The sequence below is a fragment of the Pimephales promelas genome, chromosome 5 (genome assembly GCF_988280905.1).
Source record: "Pimephales promelas chromosome 5, fPimPro1.hap1.1, whole genome shotgun sequence".
Lineage (NCBI taxonomy): Eukaryota > Metazoa > Chordata > Actinopteri > Cypriniformes > Leuciscidae > Pimephales > Pimephales promelas.
Genome location: NC_142773.1, coordinates 9323244 through 9344547, shown reverse-complemented (window position 1 = coordinate 9344547; position 21304 = coordinate 9323244). Strand labels below are relative to the sequence as shown.

Below are 21304 nucleotides of genomic sequence, written 5' to 3'. Positions count from 1 at the left end.
ACCCCCATCTTTTAAATGTATAGTTTGCTTTAAATAAAAGTAAGATTGTATCTGTAATTGAAGCTGAATGAATTTAAAATTCTTGTGCTATATTTCAATATATTTGTTTTCCTTAAGATTTTAAAACACTAACTTCATTCTTTTCTGAATTACAAATATTTGTTTCTGTATAAAATAATACTCTGACTAAAAACACATTTGATGTTTCTTTTTGTATTTTTATTGGCACCCCTGTTTAAGATGTGGTTGAGGACTTTTGAAAATTCTCCCTTTTTTTTAAACAACATAGAACCCAAATGCAAAAAAAAGAGAAAAATCCAACCTTTTATTCAAGTACATTACTTTGGTGGTAAAAAAAAATGTAAAAATTTAGAAAAATAAAAACTTCAAATCCTGTGTCCCACAATTATTGGCACCCCTAACAATTCCGCTGAAAAATGTAATTGATTTTTAAAAAAATATATATTTTCTGTAGTTGCTAATGTTGGTCAGGATATCTAGGAACTTTTAATTAGTAATTCATAATTGATAAATATGAGTATAAATATGACATGACACAGAGGCCTAATTCTCTTACCCATTTGTCAACATGGCAAAGACAAGAGAACACACCATTCAAGTAAGGCAGATGTGTGTGATGACCTTTATAAGTCAGGCAATGGCTACAAGAAAATAGCCACTCACCTTATATTGCCCATATCTAAAGTTAGAGGAATCATTAAGAAGTTTAAAACAACAGGAACAGTGACAAACAAGGCTGAAAGAGGTCCCAAGTTTATCTTGCCACAACACACTGTGAGGAGGATGCTAAGAAAAGTAAAAAAAAGTCCTAAGCTCACTGTCACAGAATTGCATCAAATAGTGGCATCTTGGGGTCACAAAATCTCCAAAACAACCATCAGACGCTCTCTACATGCCAACAAGATGTTTGGGAGGCATGCTAGGAAAAAGCCTTTTCTCACTAACACTGACAAACGTAAACGTCTGGAGTTTGCCAAGCGGCACTGGGACTTCATCTGGGATCGTGTGCTTTGGTCGGATGAGACTAAGATTGAGCTTTTTGGCAACAAACACTCTAAGTGGATCTGGTGTAAAACAAAAGATGTGTATGCCGAAAAGTACCTCATGCCCACCGTGAAGTATGGTGGAGGATCTGTGATGCTGTGGGCCTGTTTCTCTTCCAAAGGCCCTGGGAACCTTGTTAGGGTGCATGGCATTATGAACGCTTTGAACTACCAGGACATTTTAAATAAAAACCTGATGGCCTCTGCCAGAAAGCTGAAGATGGGTCGTCATTGGGTCTTTCAGCAGGATAATGATCCAAAACGTGTGGCAAAATCTACACAAAAATGGTTCAGTCACAAACTCAAGGTCCTCCCATGGCCATCTCAGTCCCCAGACCTCAATCCAATCGAAAACCAGTGGGGTGAGCTAAAGAGGAGAGTGCACAAGAGAGGGCCCAGGATACTGGATGATCTAGAAAGATTTTGCAAAGAAGAATGGTCAAAGATCCCTCTCTCTGTGTTCTCCAATCTTGTGAAATGTTATAGGAGGAGATTAAGTGCTGTCTTGTTGGCAAAAGGGGGTTGTACAAAGTATTAACATCAGGGGTGCCAATAATTGTGGGACACATGATTTGAAGTTTTTATTTTTTTAAATTTTAATTTTTTTTTTACCACCAAAGTAATGTACTTAAATAAAAGGTTGGATTTTTCTCTTTTTTTGCATTTGGATTCTATGTTGTTTAAAAAAAGGGAGAATTTTTAAAAGTCCTCGACCACATCTTAAACAGGGGTGCCAATAATTGTGGAGGGCACTGTATGTATGTGTGTGTGTGTGTGTGTGTGTGTGTGTGTGTGTGTATAAAGTGCAGGTTTTTTTAGATAAAGTAGAATTTCTATAACTATGTGTTGAACTGATAAATCACTGTGTGTTAAACACAATCTACTTAATACAGACAACTTTATTATAAAGATAAATAACAAATCCAAAAAAAATATATGATTATAATCTATGACAAAAAAAGCCATTACAAACTACTGTATATTAGTGGTAAATACACATTGCTCTTTGTATTGTTGTAAAATACATTCATGAAAAACAAGATAACAAAAATCAAAAAGATAAATTATTTTAGATAATTATTTTAAATGTATAGCAGAGATGTTAAATGAGGCAGCAACATACAAACTTTCTAGAACAACATGGACCTGAATAGCTGGTTTTTATGGAGGACAGTGAATAGGAAGAGGGTGCAAATCAAACAGCTCATTCTCAGACTACACAGCAAACAGCTTAAGTTTTTAGTGCTTTGTTTGATGTTTTTAGTGCTCTGTCCTATCTTTTATCAACACATAATAGATAGAACAGAACAAGAAAGGCAATTAATAATCTGTCATTGCATTATGATATGAAAGGCTCAGTACAGTGTGGCACAAAACGCTTATGCGCATCCCGAGTGGAGAATGATGCGCTTAAAGCCACATGGAGTTACAGCGCACAGCGCATCGAGTCCGCATTGATGCAAGCTCTACAATACACTTCTTTTCGACAGTCAAAGTGGGGGTTACGTTTTTGCACGTCATACAGAATAACCCTAAAGGCACCAAGGTGGCGGTGCCACCGGCTTTATATTAAATATAAATATAGCTGTGAGCAGCGATAAAGGGCCAAAGCCGGCGGTACCACCATCCCGGTGCCTTTAGGTAACTAAAGGCATCGGGGTTGCGGTGCCACCGGCTTGGGCCCGCAATCGCTGCTCGCAGCTATATTTATTATTATTTTACTACCTTTTGGGCACTTTTGGGGCCCTTAACGTGCTCGAAAACTCTTGAAACTTTGCACACGGGTCAGAACCCGCGGCCATCAGAGCCGGGCTGAAGCTGGTACCCGGGTGTGGTAGGGCGGCTCGTCAGCGCCCCCTGGAACGGGGTCCGAACACTTGGTCCATAACTCAAACACGCTTGTATGTAATAATATGAAACTCAGTACGCATGTTGATCTCATCGTTTCATCTATACCTCACACTCTTACTTTTTACCCCAGCCCAACAGGAAGTCGGCTATTGAGGTTTGTTTGTAAAACGCTCGCAATGGAATGTCATATACTCCTCCTAGAGCTTTGATCCAAATTCGACGAAACTCGGTCAGTGTGAAGTCAAGACATTGAGGATGAAAGTTTGCGAGGGGATTTTTTATATCTCGAACGGTTTGTCCGTGGCGAGGAAACGAAATCATGGCGAGAAACGTGAAACAGGAAGTGTGTTATAACTTCAGCATACATTAACTGATCTTGATGAAACTTCAGCAGTGTGTTCGCTGTAAGAGGACGATCACATGGATGTGACTATTGTGAGTCAAAGTTATAGCGCCACCAACTGGCAGCAGGAAGTGTGTCACTTTCAAAATGCTTTGAAATCACCCTTTTATTTTTACCCGATTTGCTTCAAACTTCATCTGTATAATGTAAACATACGGCAGATGTAGACCTGTGAATGGATTCTTGATATCTTTTAAACTGTTGCCGTGGCAACGCATCAAACTTTACCATTCTTTTAGGATGCTTTTGAGACCCTTAGCATGCTTCAAATCGCATGAAACTCGACAGACACATCACATTTATTAGCCAGTAGACACGTGCAAAGTTTCAGAAACGGGCGTGTTGAGGGCTCAGTAGCGCCACCTTTTGACAAAAGTGGGGTTGTTAGTTTTAACTAGAGTTACAAAAATCGGTATGTATATTGTACTCCTCGAGCCGGACAACTTTCTAATTGACACTCATTAGCTAGGACCCACAGAAAGTCAGATATCTTTGTTTGAATGTAGAGAAAATCTTAGAATTTTGCCAGTCTCTCAGTGTCTCTCTGTGTGAGTGAGAGGAGGGGCGCCTCTCAGGTTAATTTTAACCCTTTATTTGCTGTGTGCGACTTCTCTGGCATTTTCGGGGGCCTTAACATCCTCTAAAACTCTTGAAACTTTGCACACGGGTCAGAACCCATGGCCATCAGGGCCGGGCTGAAGCTGGTCATCGGGCGTGGCAGGGCGGCTCGACAGCGCCCCCTGGACTGGGATTCGAACATTTGTCCATAAATCAAACCCACTTGCATGAATTAATATGAAACTCAGTACAATTATAGATCACATCAGGCCAAACAACTTTCGTGCTCTAAGTTTTATGACAATTCAAATGGAAGTTGGGAATTATGGGTTGTTTGAATAGTTGTCCTAGGAGAAATACATCAAATTACAACGCATGTGTTTACCAATCACAACCAAACTCGGTGTGCATGAAGTCAAGACATTGAGGATGCTCAATTCCGGACGGATTTTTGATATCTCGTACGGTCTGGCCGTGGCGAGGAAATGAATTTTATGACTGAAAAAGGACACAAAGTGTGTTATAACTTTGCTCATTTTACCTACAGTTACAAAACTTGCCACATATATTGTTCTCGTCAAGCCGACCAACTTTCCAATTTAAAGTCATTCGCTCTGAGCAACAGAACGTCAGATATTGTAGTTTGAATGGATTTATTTCCCCTGCGATTCTCTCTCTCTCTCTCTCTCTCTCTCTCTCTGTGTGTGTGTGTGGGTGTGGGTGTGTGTGTCTGTGTGGGGAGGGGAGGGCTGTTGTCTGTGTTTATGTGTGTGTGTGTGTGGCTGGTTGCGATTTTTCCTACAAGTCCTTGTCTCTAAGTCCTTGTCTTTTTGCATAACAATTTTGTATTTTTTTTAAATGACAAAATAGGCATATAACCCCCATCTTTTAAATGTATAGTGTGCTTTAAATAAAAGTAAGATTGTATTTGTAATTGAAGCTGAATGAATTTAAAATTCATGTGCTACATTTCAATATATTTGTTTTCCTTAAGATTTTAAAACACTAACTTCATTCTTATCTGAATTACAAATATTTGTTTCTGTATAAAATAATACTCTGACTAAAAACACATTTGATTTTTCTTTTTGCATTGTTATTTACACGTATTTATGTATGTGTGTGTGTGTGTGTGTGTGTGTGTGTGTGTGTAAATATATAAAGTGCGGGGTTTTTTTTAGATAAAGTAGAATTTCTATAACTATGTGTTGAACTAATAAATCACTCTTGTGTGTGTTAAACACAATCTACTTAATACAGACAACTTCATTATAAAGATAAATAACAAATCCAAAAAGTATATGATCATAATCTATGACAAAAAAGCCATTACAAACTATATTAGTGGAAAATACACATTGCTCTTTGTATTGTTGTAAAATACATTCATGAAAAACAAGATAACAAAAATCAAAAAGATACATTATTTTAGATATAGCCATGGCTGCTATAAAATTGATATATGTTTTAAATGTATAGCAGAGATGTTAAATGAGGCAGCAACATACAAACTTTCTAGAACAACATGGACCTGAATAGCTGGTTTTTATGGAGGACAGTGAAGAGGAAGAGGGTGCAAATCAAACAGCTCATTCTCAGACTACACAGCAAACAGCTTAAGTTTTTAGTGCTTTGTTTGAGGTTTTTAGTGCTCTGTCCTATCTATTATCTACATATAATAGATAGAACAGAACAAGAAAGGCAATTAATAATCTGTCATTGCGTCACTGTATTATGATATGAAAGGCTCAGTACAGTGTGGCACAAAACGCTTATGCGCATCCCGAGTGGAGAATGATGCGCTTAAAGCCACATGGAGTTACAGCGCACAGCGCATCGAGTCCGCATTGATGCAAGCTCTACGATACACTTTTTTTCGACAGTCGAAGCGGGGGTTACGTTTTTGCACGTCGTACAGAATAACACTTAAGGCACCAAGGTGGCGGTGCCACCGGCTTTATATTAAATATAAACATAGCTGTGAGCAGCGATAAAGGGCCAAAGCAGGCGGTGCCACCGGCTTGGGCCCGCAATCGCTGCTCGCAGCTATATTTAGGGCCCAAGCCCTGAAAGGGCGAAGGCCCTATTGTTTTCCTTGCGATTATTTTTCTTCTCTATTATTATAATAATTATTATTTTACTACCTTTTGGGCACTTTTGGGGCCCTTAACGTGCTCGAAAACTCTTGAAACTTTGCACACGGGTCAGAACCCGCGGCCATCAGAGCCGGGCTGAAGCTGGTACCTGGGCGTGGCAGGGGGGCTCGTCAGCGCCCCCTGGAACGGGGTCCGAACACTCGGTCCATAACTCAAACACGCTTGCATGTAATAATATGAAACTCGGTACACATGTTGATCTCATCGTTTCATCTATACCTCGCGCTCTTACTTTTTACCCCAGCCCAACAGGAAGTTGGCTATTGAGGTTTGTTTGTAAAACGCTCGCAATGGTATTTGAAATACTCCTCCTAGAGCTTTGATCCACATTCGACGAAACTCGGTCAGCGTGAAGTCAAGACATTGAGGATGAAAGTTTGCGAGGGGATTTTTGATATCTCGAACGGTTTGTCCGTGGCGAGGAAACGAAATCATGGCGAGAAACGTGAAACAGGAAGTGTGTTATAACTTCAGCATACATTAACTGATCTTGATGAAACTTCAGCAGTGTGCTCGCTGTAAGAGGACGATCACATGGATGTGACTATTGTGAGTAAAAGTTATAGCGCCACCAACTGGCAGCAGGAAGTGTGTCACTTTCAAAATGCTTTGAAATCACCCTTTTATTTTTACCCGATTTGCTTCAAACTTCATCTGTATAATGTAAACATACGGCAGATGTAGACCTGTGAATGGATTCTTGATATCTTTGATACTGTTGCCGTGGCAACGCATCAAACTTTACCCTTCTTTTAGGATGCTTTTAGGATGCTTTTGAGACCCTTAGCATGCTTCAAATTGCATGAAACTCGACAGACACATAACATTTATTAGCCAGTAGACATGTGCAAAGTTGCAGAAACGGGCGTGGTGAGGGCTCAGTAGCGCCACCTTTTGACAAAAGTGGGGTGGTTAGTTTTAACTAGAGTTACAAAAATTGGTATGTATATTGTACTCCTCGAGCCGGACAACTTTCTAATTGACACTTATTAGCTAGGACCCACAGAAAGTCAGATATTTTTGTTTGAATATGGCCACTCTGAGCCTACATGTCTCTGTGTCTCTGTGTCTTTGGCTGGCTGGCTGGCTGGCTGTCTGTGTGTGTGTGTGTGTGTGTGTGTGTGTGTGTGTGCAGGGGGAGGGGGCTTAACCATTTCACTGCTGTGTGTATGACCTGCATAAAGAAAATACATTTCTCAAGCCTGGTATTTTTTAATTAAGTTTTTATTTTTATTTTTTATAAGTAAAGGCATATAACCAGTTTAATTGTAGTGAATTGACAATAGTTTTATATAATTAGTTTATTAATCAGATTAACTTGGTCAATAAACTTGGTCTGAAAATTTGGTCCATAAATCAAACACACTTGTATGTAATAATATGAAACTTGGTACACATATAGATCTCATCGTTTCATATATACTTCACACTCTTACTTTTTACCCCAGCCCAACAGGAAGTTGGCTATTTAGGGTTGTGTTTAAAACACATGCAATGGAATTTAAATTATTGCTCCTAGAGCACTGAACCAAATTCGCCGAAACTCGATCAGCGTGAAGTCAAGACATTAAGGATGAAAAAGTGCCACGGGATTTTTGATATCTCGAACGGCTTGGCCGTGGCGAGGAAACGAAATTATGGCGAGAAACATGAAACAGGATGTGTGTTATAACTTCAGCATACATTAACTGATCTTGATGAAACTTCAGCAGTGTTTTCGCTGTAAGAGACCGATCACATGGATGTGACTATTGTGAGTCAAAGTTATAGCGCCACCAACTGGCAGCAGGAAGTGTGTCACTTTCAAAATGCTTTGAAATCACTCTCTTATTTTTAACCGATTTGCTTCAAACTTCATCTGTATAATGTAAATACATGGCAGATGTAGACCTGTGAATGAATTTTTGATATCTTTGATACTGTTGCCGTGGCAAAGAAACAAACTTTAACATTCTTTTTTGATGCTTTTGGGACTCTTAGCATGCTTGAAATTGCTTGAAACTCAACAGATACATCACATTTATTAGCCAGTAGACATGTGCAACTATGGCAAAAGATTAAAGTAATGTCAAAAAAGTAAACACTAAAAGCCTCATATCTTCTAAAAATGTAATTATACATCATTTGTTTCTAAATTAAATTATACAAATATTATAACTTCCCCAATTTTTCCTTTTTTTCATTTAAGAATTATGTTTACGTTCAAAAACAGCCAGAATTGTTGTAAAATTCAGAAAAAAATAATAATCTGAGTCATATGTAGTGCTATACTGCCCTCTTGTGTTCAATATCAGGTAGGCCTATTGTGTATTCCCACCGGTTAATCAACGTGTGACTCCGCTGGGACTTGGGAGCTTTTAAATCGCTTACTTAAAACCGAAAGTCAAAATACGGATGTCCGCACAGGACATTAATGGTGTGGAGTAGAGCGAGCATTTTAAATAAATTCCTATTAAGTAGGATTGAACTACACAGAAAGAATGTTCACTCTGTTCTGCTGGTTCCTCGCTGGTGGATCATATGATTACTTTGTCATAATCTATGACAAAAATGCTATTATAAACTATATTAATAATAGATAATACACATTGCTCTTATTTTTGAAAAATACATTCATGAAAAACAAGATAACAAAAATCATACAAGAATACAGCCATGGCTGCTATAAATGTTTGAAATGCATAGGACAGATGTTTAATGACGCAGCAACATATAATTGAAAGGCAATTAATAATCTGTCATTACGTCACTGCATTATGATATTACGGCTCCAATACGGTGCAGCACAAAGCACTTATGTGCATCCCGAGCGGAGAATGATGTGCTTGAAGCCACATGAAGTTACAGCGCAGTGAGTCCGTATTGAAAAGTTCAAAGCACAAAGGAAATACATATTTATGAACAGTGTATTATACATTATCTATCTATGCAATAGTTTATTGAGCCTTTTCCTTTAAAGGTTTTAAATTTCAGTTACTGTGTGCGTGAAGAACAATTATAGTGCTCTGACTCTAGTGTTGTGATCTAACCGACAGCGTCCGACACCCGGTAGAAAGTAACACGGTTAAGTTACAGCAATAAAGTCCAGCAAGAAAAAGTTTCTTCATTCGAAAATATAGACCTTTAGACCTTTATCTTAAAGATTCAGTATAATAGGATTAACATTCAATCATCTTGAAGATCGTTTCATCATTGACTGTAACCGAATGTGACGTGCTGTTTGAATGCTGAATGGAGAATGACTGACAGGCGCAGAGAGGGAAAAGTTTGTGTTCTTGAATTTAATGACTTAAATATTAATTTCTATATCACATAATAGCTTCAGAACACTAATAATACAGTACACAAAAACTTTATGGTACTTTAGAAAGTTTTTGTGCCTTTGTGCCTAACATAGAATAGTATATATATGCACAATATAGAATTTGAATCAGCCTCGTCAAAGATGGCAGTGTCAGAGCCGATACCGATCCTGAGTATCTAATCGGCGCACTTCTTTTCAACAGTCAAATTGAAATTGAAATTGAAATTGCTTGAAACTCAAAAGATACATCACATTTATTAGCCAGTAGACATGTGCAAAGTTTCAGAAACGGGCATAGTGCAAGGACTAAATAGCACCACCTTTTGACAAAAGTGGGGTTGTTAGTTTTATCTACAGTTACAAAAATCGCTATATACATTGTACTCCTCAAGCCGGACAACTTTCTAATACATAGTCATTATCTCGGACCAAGAGGAAGTCAGATATTTTGGTTTGAATATGGTGAGCCTCTCTCTGAGCCTACGTCCCTGTATGGCAAGCCCTTTTAACATTTAAAAGCTAAGTTTGCCTGTCCGGAATTAACATTGTAGATATCAACAACGTCTTTCTGTCTATTCGTAATTACATTTTGGATAGTTTGTATTATCATTTAAGATATCTGTAACATAATTGTGACTAGTCGAAATGACAGAGTATGGCAAGCCGTTTTAACATTTAATCATAAAAGGGCCAAAGCCTTCGGCACCGCCACCCGGGTGCATTTAGGTAACTAAAGGAACCGGGGTTGCGGTGCCACCGGCTTGGGCCCGCCATCGCTGCTCGCAGCTATATTTATTATTATTATTATTATTTATACGACTATTTGGGCACTTTTGGGGCCCTTAACATGCTCAAAAACTCTTGAAACTTTGCACACGGGTCAGAATCCGCGGCCATCAGGGCCGTGCTGAATATGGTACCCGGGCGTGGCAGGGGGGCTAGACAGCGCCCCCTGGAACGGGGTCCGAAAACTTGGTCCATAACTCAAACACGCTTGCATGTAATAATATGAAACTCGGTACACATGTTGATCTCATCGTTCATATATACCTCAAACTATTACTTTTTACCCCAGCCCAACAGGAAGTCGGTTATTTAGGGTTGTTCATAAAACACTCGCAATGGAATTTGAAGTACTCCTCCTAGAGAATTCAAACACACGGCACGAAACTCGGTCAGCATGAAGTCAAGGCATTGAGGATGAAAGTTTGCGAGGGGATTTTTGATATCTCGAACGGTTTGGCCGTGGCGAGGAAACGAACTTATGGCGATAATCGTGAAACAGGAAGTGTGTCAGAACTTCAGCATACATTAACTGATCTTGATGAAACTTCAGCAGTTTGTTTGCTGTAAGAGGATGATCACATGGATGTGAATATTGTGAGTCAAAGTTATAGCGCCACCAACTGGCAGCAGGAAGTGTGTCACTTTCAAAATGCTTTGAAATCACCCTCTTATTTTTACCCGATTTGCTTCAAACTTAATCTGTATAATGTAAATACATAGCAGATGAAGACCTGTGAATGGATTCTTGATATCTTTGATACTGTTGCCGTGGCAACGCATCAAACTTTAAAATTATTATTTTTTGATGATTTTGAGACTCTTAGCGGCTTTTGGGGCCCTTAACGGGTTTGAAAACTCTTGAAACTTTGCACACAGGTCAGATCCCACAGCCATCAGAGCCGGGCTGAAGATGGTACCTGGGTGTGGCAGGGGGGCTAGACAGATCTAAGAAAAGAACTAAGATCTAAGAACGCCGATCCATGTCCACCGGTGAGATGTGAATAAGGTGATAATGTGAGCGCGAACAGTAGGCTACGTGTACATATTGAAGAGAAAAAAACGGTTCGTGTTTGTGCTTCTTCCGAAAACAACGGACCATATGAGATTCTGCACATTTCAGCGCACATGGATCGGCGTTCGTAGATCGACTGGTAGAGACTAATTTTCAAAGATGGCTTCTTCCTGTATTCGCGAAGTTGACTGTGTGTATAAAATATCTTCTTATTAAACTGTATGGACACTGACAAAGTTCTCAATGCTTCGGTTTGAATGTAGGGACCTTTGTTATGCTGTCGTTTTAGTATGGGGCTATTTTGAGCCTTGTTAGTGGTAATAACAAGCGATTTTTACTTGTCATTACTCTATGCCCTATATACTAGCATTATACTAGCACTATAGGCTAAACTGTTTTTAGAGATAAAACTATTTACATTCGGCAATCATGAAAACAAATCTCAGATAACGGTTGACTAGGTAGCAATGTGCAATTAGACCAAAGGTTCATTTTGCGCCGGAGTTGTCCTTTAAGGGGTCGGCTGTGGGTCCCACTCAGCGGTGCCTTTTTCCACCTGCACGGTCAGATGCGCCTTTCAGGTGATGTGTAACGTTAACCTGGATCGCCTCATCAGTGGCATCCTGGGTCGCCGGGTTCTTTCGGATGGCTCCTGTAGAAAATAAAGATCTGTCATTCCATTTGAAAGGCATAAAGTCATACACATCTACTTAAATATAAAAAAAATATCCAACTTACTTTGAACAATGGTCTTCAGGAACATGTCTCTAAAACATGCTTTATCACCTACAACAGACCAGGTTATATTGATGGAAAGGTGATTAGAGAAGATACTCTGAAGCATTCGCCACACGGTTGTCTTTAGGTCCCTGTAAAAAAAAGTGTAACAAATTACATTTATCTGAAGCTTCTCATAAGTTTAAAATGTAACAGGGTGTGCATTCATACTGTAGAATATGCTGTGTACAATCTTAATTTTACTTTTTAGAAAGAAAAAAAACAACACTTTTTTTTTCACTATTGCGATATAAACGAAATCAGAACACTTACAAATTGTACATGGAGCTCTTTATCCTGCCTCATACTGTTGTCAAGTAACGCCAAATCTTCCTGGGTGTCTAGTGGGAGTAACAGATCCCCTGGTAGGGATAACTCAAAATGATGCAGCATAGTCCATTTTGTTGTCCATGCTGCGCACAACATCGCCCAAACTCTCCAAGACGTCTGCACCTACAGGGGTTCCCAGAATAAAAGAATAAAGTAGTCAGTCCGGGTCCCTCAACTACTAATGGGCCCCATTGGGAATTAAACCAACAACCAATGCTTAAGTTGTTTGCAAGTTGTACCTGATTGCCCAGTGTGAGCAAACATCTTCAACATTATTCCAACTTGCTTCACCTGCTCTTGAAGTGAGCCGCTGTCATCTGACGCGACAAAATGAAAGGCATATGGTAATTTTGGACCTACATCACACACAAAAAAGTTAAATTTAAGAAAGAGTGCATATTCTCACCTGCTGGTGCATTGCTTTCCCTTAGGGTTTGTTTTTCATTCTGGAGTCTCTGTAAATCTGCAAAAAAAAAAAAAAAAATACATCTAAAGGCACTGTTGTCAATACTGTTAAAACGATGGACACTAAGACATATGCCTAGACTATACCTTCATAGCAGAAAACCTCATGCTGTACAAGAGGTGACAGGGGAGTCCAAGGGCCAATAACTGAGCGATGACTGTCTATTGTTTATTAAGACACCCATGCCAAGGAAGTTTTCAAATGGGAAGCATGATATGTTATCAAGGACACCATACTTTTTGGCTTCTTGGTGCACCAATCCAATCCAGGCATGTTGTATGTCACGTTCTTTTCCATAAAGCTTGCTGCAGTGATCAAAGAGAACCAATATTAACCAATAGCGTGCTAGCTACATTGTGAACTGAACTAGCAAAATACTAGTTCGGACAAACAAAATAATTTACACAACCTATATACAAGTTATACTTAGTCCATCTAGATGTAAAGCTTTGGCTAACTACTGTAAGTAGCTAATTACATTTCTACTACTAGCAACGTGTCCTAACGAAGGCAAAACAGCATGTGTTAGCTGCGAACGTTAGCCACTCTAGCAACAGGACTAGCAGCGTACTGCAAGAACAAAGATGACTAAGTTAGCATATTTTAAAAAGATAAAATAAAACCAATGTAAACATAATATTGCGTTACAAAAAAAGGAAACATATACTTACTTATACGACGGTAGTCGATGACTTTGCTAGCAAGCAAACTGTGGGCTGAGTAACTTCTACTTCGGCAATCTTCTTCTTCTCTTGATTATTGTCGGATTGCAACCAACTTTTAAGTGCATACCGCCACCTACTGTACACGAGTTTGTAACTTCATGCTGTGTTCTAACCATAGATCGTAAAAGAAAGGTTCTTACTGCGGCAAACTGATTGTCATATTGTTAGGGGCTCAGTGGCTTCAGTGTGTAATCGAGCCCCCGTTTACCAAAAAAAAAAAAAAAAAAAAAAAACATGAACACAGCAAAACTGTCAATTCAGTACTTCACAGTTCACAGTCTTGTAAAAATATAAACATTTAGATTGTGAATGTTAATTCACTATTTTGCTATTTTGTGAATAGCAAAATTATAGCTAGAACATATTTGTTTTAGCTATAGATTTTCTACGCACAAAATAGTGAATTAACATTCACAATCTAAATGATTCTATTTTTTAATTGCCTTTAAAATAAATAATAAAATAATAATAAAATATCTTCTAAATTGTTCATACCACGAATTAAATATATTTTGTAAAACCTAATCAGAAAGATATTTATTGCCAAATAAGTTTTATTGACAAATTATTTTTGGTTAATTGGTGTCTCAAATGTGCATCAATCAAAGAAATATAAATATTTTTTACCTGCATAAAATAATTACATATATTTTACATAGCCTATTTAATTTAAACGTAATTTCCTAGACCTTATGGAATCAAGAGTCAAGAATCTGTTATAGCCTAAACCCATGGAGCAAATAGTAAGCCATGGCTGGTCGATTTTGAGTGTTGAAATCCTTGTATTTCAAAGCGGTTTGCCACCAGCCGGCCGCGGTCCATGAGACGGAGGCAACCGCCAGTGAAAATTAAGCAGGCGGCCCGCCAGCTATTCGCCGGCGGCATCTCGCAAAAAATGGGAGTGACCGTCAGTGACGTATTCGGCGGCAAACCTTTCATCGCCGCCAGCAGGACGCACCTATAGCCGACAGCGTCAGGCCGGCGGCAAAAAGAAGCCGTGCGGATATTTTTTGCTATCTGGGTTTGTTCCTGTCTTAGTTTCAAGTCTTAGTCTGGTGTGTTCTACCCTGCCTTGTTTTGCCCCCTCGTGGGTTTTATTTTTCCTGTTTGTCACAAATAAACCCTTTGCACATCATCTGCTGTCTGCTATTGGGTTCATCAGCCATCCACATAACATATACGTTGCCTTATCTTCTCTGAAAAGCGTTCCACACATTCAGCTGACATATAAACCACACTTTAAATAAACGAAAAAAATATCCAGTGATGAAATGTTTTCTGTGATGACACAAATCTTGTGGGATGTCCTAACTGCCGGGATAATATCACAACGCGCACACATCCGATAATGACACGTCCAATTCGCAAACTGACTCATTTGAACCGATTCATTTTAATGAATGGTTAAAGCAACTAATCTTTCCTACACTGAACTCACGAGACGTCTGATTCGGTGTATAACTAATCGATAACACTTTACAATAAGGCAGCCCGGTTTGCCCCCGCGCACACATTTAAAATAAGCTTGTGTGTGTAACATGCTGGGACACACAAGGTGGTAGAGTACATGTACAGGTAGGCTATGTTATTGAAAAAACAGAGTAGCCTATCCATTGCTACTGTAAAGTAAATAAAAAATAAAATAAAAAATAATTTCCTTTCTATCCCTTGCTGCCACTGGAGAAAAAAAAAAAAAAACCCACCATCCCATGACCTCAACTGACATCCAACCGTAACCAAACTTTTTTAAAAAAAATGTTATGCCTAATATATAATATATATATATATATATATATATATATATATGAATCTTTTTTTGGAATTCTATTAATCGATTTTCAATCGGTAAAGCTTGAATTTCGATACAAATGTGAATCAATTTTTGTGCACACCCCTAATATTAAGTGTCCCCAATTAAGAAAGACAGAGGCAACACTGGCAAGAACCTAAACTCTATCGGGTGACATAAATAGAGAACATATCCTATAGATATAAGAGCTTTACACAAATATTTTTTCAAACATGCTTCAATTTGTCTTGGAAATTTGAATTTGATTAAAAAACACTATTGTTGAGGAAATTGTATTTTTTAAAGGTAAATGTTAGTTTAACTCAGCTGTATATGCTTTTTATGTAAAAAATAAGTGGAAAATTTCATTAATATTAGTATATAGAAAATTTATTGTATGTGTTCAATCTAATTCTGTGTTGTGACTTTATTGTAGGTTAAATGATTGTAACTTAACAGACAAAAGCTGTTCAGCTCTGGCTGCAGTTCTTGGATCAGATACCAATCTGAAAGAGCTGAACATGAAGAATAATAAGCTGCAGGATTCAGGAGTGAAGCTGCTCTGCACTGGACTGAAGAATATAAAGTGTAAATTGGAGATACTGAGGTAAGTTGAGCCACAGGAGTCACATGACTAGAGTGAGGTGCGATGACTGACAGGACGATGCCGGAGGCAAAAGCTCAAGATAACTTTTGTGAAAAAGATCTTTTATCTATTTGTTACAACGTGGGTATACCATATCAATCCTGTCATTGTGCTATTTTATTGTTGTTGTGTATAAAGGATTATTATGCTCTTAGGGCTAATTAATACCCTGTGGCAACCACCAAAGATTGTCAGATCAAAACAGTAAAGGATGTCCGTTTAGGAGGAGCCAGATGCACACACCACTCACAGACCACCAGGGCTGGATTAACCATTAGTGCAACTGGGCTCTTTCCTCAGGGGCCCATGACATCTAAGGGGCCCTGGGCACCAGGGGCGGAGTGGCAATCGGGAGAGTCGGGAGTTTCCCCTGTTGGCCGGTAGTGTTTCGAGGCCGCGAGGGCCGATCTGATCAAATTTATTTATTGCAAGTTGGCCATGCGCACTTGGGGCCCAAGCGAGGGGAAGAATTTTTTTTTTTACTTTTTAGATAACAGAGCGTATATTTGCACTAAGTGTCTGTCTTTTTAGCAAAAAGAAGTTTGTCACGAAATAGCTACGGTGGCGCAGGTCGTAGGGCTTGAAGCTTTTGATGCTCTCGACCTGAGTTCGAAACCGCCTTTTTCTGAACTCTCTTCACCCTTTTCCCAAGACATATGAGATGTAAAATGTATACCCTAACATAAAGGTCTCTAGTGCTATATTTTGCCAACAAACTAAAATCGAAACCATGATATGGCTTTGTGCCTTTATAAAACAGCACAAGACTTTAAAGGAGTAGTTCACTTTTTAAAAAAAACGTTTGCTGATAATTTACTCACCCCCATGTCATCCAAGATGTCCATGTCTTTCTTTCTTCAGTCGAATATTAAGGTTTTTGTTGAAAACATTCCAGGATTTTTCTCCATATAATGGACTTCAATGGGAACCAAACGGTTCATGGTCCAAAAGACACTTTCAGTGCAAACTGTTCAAAGGGCTTTAAACGATTCCAGATGATGAATAAGGGTCTTAACAAGCGAAACGATCGATCATTAAAAAAATAAAATTGCAAAGTTTAAGTTTTATAAGCTCAAATGGTTGCCTTGCTCTATTTTGTGATCCGCGTTCGTGACTCTCCTGTTCGAACTCGTTTATCAAAATTAACAAATCTTTTTCCGTGTCATTTGGTTCATTCAACGAACGAAATGAACGAATTGACTGAATTGAAGAATTGTGAAGACAGACACAGGACAACAGGTGGCGGTTTCACTTTATTTACTGATATACAAAACAGACAGAAGTCTGAGTAAATCGCTCTTATTGCTCTCTAAAACAAATGAGATGTACATTCATCATGTGCTTCTTCAGCACACATATAGACCAAAGTCAAAAATATAACTTAAATGGGGTAAAATTATCAAAATAACCACACAGATAAATACAATAACTTAATACGCATGATTTGGAGTAAAGATATTGACTCAAAATCAACAATTAAAATAAAGATTAATAAAGATTGACTGGAGCCATAAATAACTCACCTCTTCAGTGCATTAACAATGCCAAGAGGAAGAGGAGGAGACAAAACAGGAAATTGTGTAGGCTCATGATTATATCACAACAATTAAAGGGGAAAAACACTCATTTCTCAGGCAAGTATAACAGATATATATGAAAATAAACCATTTTGTGTGAATTATAATAAACAATACATAAGTTTCAACAATACACTTTCTGTATCTGTTACAATCACACTGACTTTGATGAAAACGACTGTTTTGCAGAGCATGGAATTGAGAAAATTACTCATTATTAAGAGATACTAAGTCATTATTTTGAGAAACTTTCTCAATATAATGAGAAACTAAGTCAAAATTATGAGAAAGTTTTTAATTAATTATGACTTACAGATTATTTATTTTTTTACTCAACTGTGGTGGAAATGTAGATGTTAGGTCTGGGAACTCACTTTTGGTATGCCTCAATCCTAGGGGCGGGATAAACGGTTGTCTTTCAAAATCCCTCTGCACGCAATAGGATAGCACTACAACCAACCAGACCAACGAACGGCTGTGGATGAGTGAGTCCCATGCATTTTCCCACCAGAGGAGCATCTCGTTCTCTATGCAGAGAACGTCGGATGAGTGAGTCCCATGCATTTTCCCACCAGAGGAGCATCTCGTTCTCTATGCAGAGAACGTCTCGGTTACGGATGTAACCCTCGTTCCCTGAGTAGGGAACGGAGACGTTATGGGGGAGAATGGGGGTTTCGCATAGAAAGCCAATCCTCTTCGAGTATTTAAAAACGAGTGTTAGGGGTTAACAGTTAAAGGACCCAGAACCAGATATGAAGAATGAAGACCCGGAGTCAGAATTATAAAAAATTAAAGAAAGTTTTACTGAACATAGTTTCCAATTTCATCAGCAGAAGTCAGCTTCAAGACTCACTCAGGAGTTCGTAGGCCGCCTCCTTACAGTTACAACAATCACAGCAGTTATACTGTTTTCAAGGTCTAAGCTACGTCATTGCTTACACGTTGAATGATTCTCTAAGAAATAGATAAACACGGTAGTTTTCCACACATATACAGATAGACGAAACATATCTCCATCGATGAGGCACGTCATGACCTTCCAGGTCACAGATTTGGGTTGCTGGCGCCAGTGTGTCCAGAACAACAACTCATTCAACCTCCAATAATGGCAGTGGTTGCTTAACCTGCAACCAAGAAGACTAGCACTAAACTTTAGTCTAACTGGAGTAAGACTTCAACAAAGAAATGGTGCCTTAAACTGTTGGCTTCAATGACCCCTTTATGTTTTAACACTCAAACATAAACCAAATCCCCATTTCCCTATTATTTTCACTGTTACTGCATTCACCTAGGACACTAGCAAATAGGAGCTCCCATCAAGGCTGAAGAGAGTCTGAGCGGCTTATTATCAGTTAAGTGTACCAAAACATAATGGTAAAACATTCACTCGTTTGGGAGAAAAACAGATAACATTTGCTTCTCAGAAAGCAAATATAATAGAAAGAATACAGTTTAATATAACAATTAAAGTTCAATAAAGCAATGCTCAATATAGCTTGACCATCTGTACAGAGAAGTATCATATGTGTTGGACATATGTGTTCACGACGCCTTTAGGATCCATAAACCTTTCTCCTGAGACCAGAGAAAGAGACAAATGGCCTTGTGCACCTAAAAGAAGCTGGTGACTTACATCAGCATGCATTTAGAATATTATTTCACAAGCAAAAGCACAAAGAATAAATTTATATGTCGATAAATGATTAAGTAACAATGAATATACTTAATTATTGATTTTATAAAAGAAATACATAATCATTCAAAATGATATTATGAAATATATACTGAAGAGGCAAGGGATTTTGACCACCCCTTCACGAGCCAATGGCATGAAAATGCCTTGGGGCTGCGGAATTTGCATAGCGTATCTCCGCCCCACGCAGTGGGTATAAAAGGAGGAAGTGAACGCAACCGCAGTATGTCTTCGCTGAGGAGCCAAGGCTGAACTCCGGCGTCTACCCAGCGATACAGCAGAAGTGGCAGGGAGACGATCGGATACGGCGACGTTGACGCTCCCGAGGGAGGCAACGCAGCCGCATCGTCACTTCCCGAGGAGTCAAGCCCGCCTTGAGGGTCCGTTGTTGTTGTTAAGCTAACCTGTGAATAAACTGGACACAGAGAGAACTCACGTGTTGTCGTTGTCTTCTAAGTATTCTAAATGCCTGTAAGGAATATCAACAGACATTACAGAGAATATATAACATTGTTTTGAATGTTAAGTTTCATTTTGCACTAGAATTGAGGGGTTTTGCCAGTTGTGTGTGTGTTTTTAGATTTGTGTGCAGAGTTCTGAGAGTATGAGGCATACTTGCAGGAAATGTGTGTAAACAATCGAGAAAAACTGTAATAGATACTCAACTTTTTGAAATTGCACATTGCACCTTTAAATTTCAGAGGTAAATTCGAAACGCATGGTAAACGCATGGTAAATTCGAAATAAATTCAGACGCATGGTTTCCAAAGTAAAATAATTTCAAAGGGGTGAATTCTGAACAAATAAATTCAGACAAATGTTTTTCAAAATAAAATTTAATACAAAACTAGTTTTCAAAACTAGTATTCAAAACTAGTAAAAGTATTCGGTGGCTGTTAAATTTCAAATAGTTATGTCTCTCATTTGCTTCCATATTTTTACAATACTGTATGACAATCGCAGGATAAGAGGCAAAGATAATCGTTAGTGTGTGTGAGTGTGTGAGAGAGTGTGTTAGTGTGTGTGTGTGTGTGTGTGTGTGTGTGTGTGTGTGTGTGTGTGTGTGTGTGTGTGTGTGTGTGTGTGTGTGTGTGAGAGAGAGTGTGTGAGAGTGTGTTAGTGTGAGAGAGTGCAGGCATGAAAACCGGTCAGGGGTAAAAAATGTGAGAAGGATATTACCCCTCTAGGGGGGTTCGGGGGCATGCTCCCCTGTAAGAAAATTTTAAATATTCCATATTTTAAAGCATCAATCTGATGCATTTTGAGATGCATTTTTTGGCAACCTGGGGAGAGCTGGAGAAACTTAACTTCAGCCATGAGTCAAAAATATTATTGCCTCCCATTAGCTAATAATAATATACTATAGTATGGCTTCATATTATACCCCCCATATTATAATATTTAAAAAAAAATGAAATTTAGTATTCGGTCATTGAAGACTAAAATTTCATCTTTTAATATTATTACATTATTTTAAATATTATGTATCTGTATTATTATTCTTTATTAGTTTTCATGATCACTGTATTATCCTATGGAGTTTCAAAAAGCATGAGTTAAATGCATGAAAGGAACATATGTAAGGGGAAAGCTATATATTGCATAGAGAGGTATGTGTGCAATGTAACATGTTCACTCAGCATAAATGTTTCCACTGATGCAAGTGTATCACAGATGTAGACAACAAGGAAAGTCGCGTACGTATGACATATACGTTCTAAGTTGAGAAGCTCAGAGCAACATGTTTGTTACCTTACAAGGAAGCTGTAAGACTGTGCGATGTATAAAACTCAATGTCACATTGTACCACTCTTAGAGAAACATGTAGGCATGACCGGGTGAGAGGGTAGAGAAACATGGAGAAACGCATATACCTGGCATGAACACAACATCTTGAAGTTTCTCTCCTGACATATATATAATATATAATAAAACTTTCTTGGCAAGATAACTGGTGTCCGGTCCCGTAAATTGAATAATAACGGGGAAACACAAGAGGCTTTAATTCCAAGTCTACAGTCATAGTGACTATAACAAACAATTCACTCTGTCTCAGTGTATGGGCCAATCCCAATTCTACCCCTTACCCCTTCCCTTTCCCCTAGCCCTACCCCTTTGCCTTCCCCTTGACCCTTGAAACAGAGTGGCAATGCGTAGGGGTGAAAAT

At 38.6% G+C, this 21304-nt stretch overlaps 1 protein-coding gene and 1 pseudogene across 3 annotated transcripts in view; one reads left to right on the top strand and one right to left on the bottom strand.

Moving 5' to 3' along the window:
* LOC120492842 (uncharacterized) overlaps positions 1-21304 on the top strand; it is a 349229-nt gene that overhangs the window by 290224 nt on the left and 37701 nt on the right. Inside the window, exon 1 of one of the 2 annotated variants that reach the window (XM_089130947.1) lies at positions 15636-15828. The exons of the other annotated variant lie outside the window; for it this stretch is intronic. Within the exon in view, the coding sequence (XP_088987073.1) occupies positions 15743-15828 (86 nt within the window). The 5' untranslated portion in view covers positions 15636-15742. Of the gene's footprint in view, positions 1-15635; positions 15829-21304 lie in introns of those variants that run through there. 2 annotated transcript variants of the gene reach the window in all.
* Positions 11652-12875, bottom strand: LOC148981365 (uncharacterized; annotated as a pseudogene). The gene is made up of 5 exons (XR_016168478.1): positions 12794-12875; positions 12481-12704; positions 12185-12364; positions 11873-12003; positions 11652-11786 (listed from the first exon to the last, which is right to left on the bottom strand). The product of XR_016168478.1 is annotated as an uncharacterized LOC148981365 (transcript).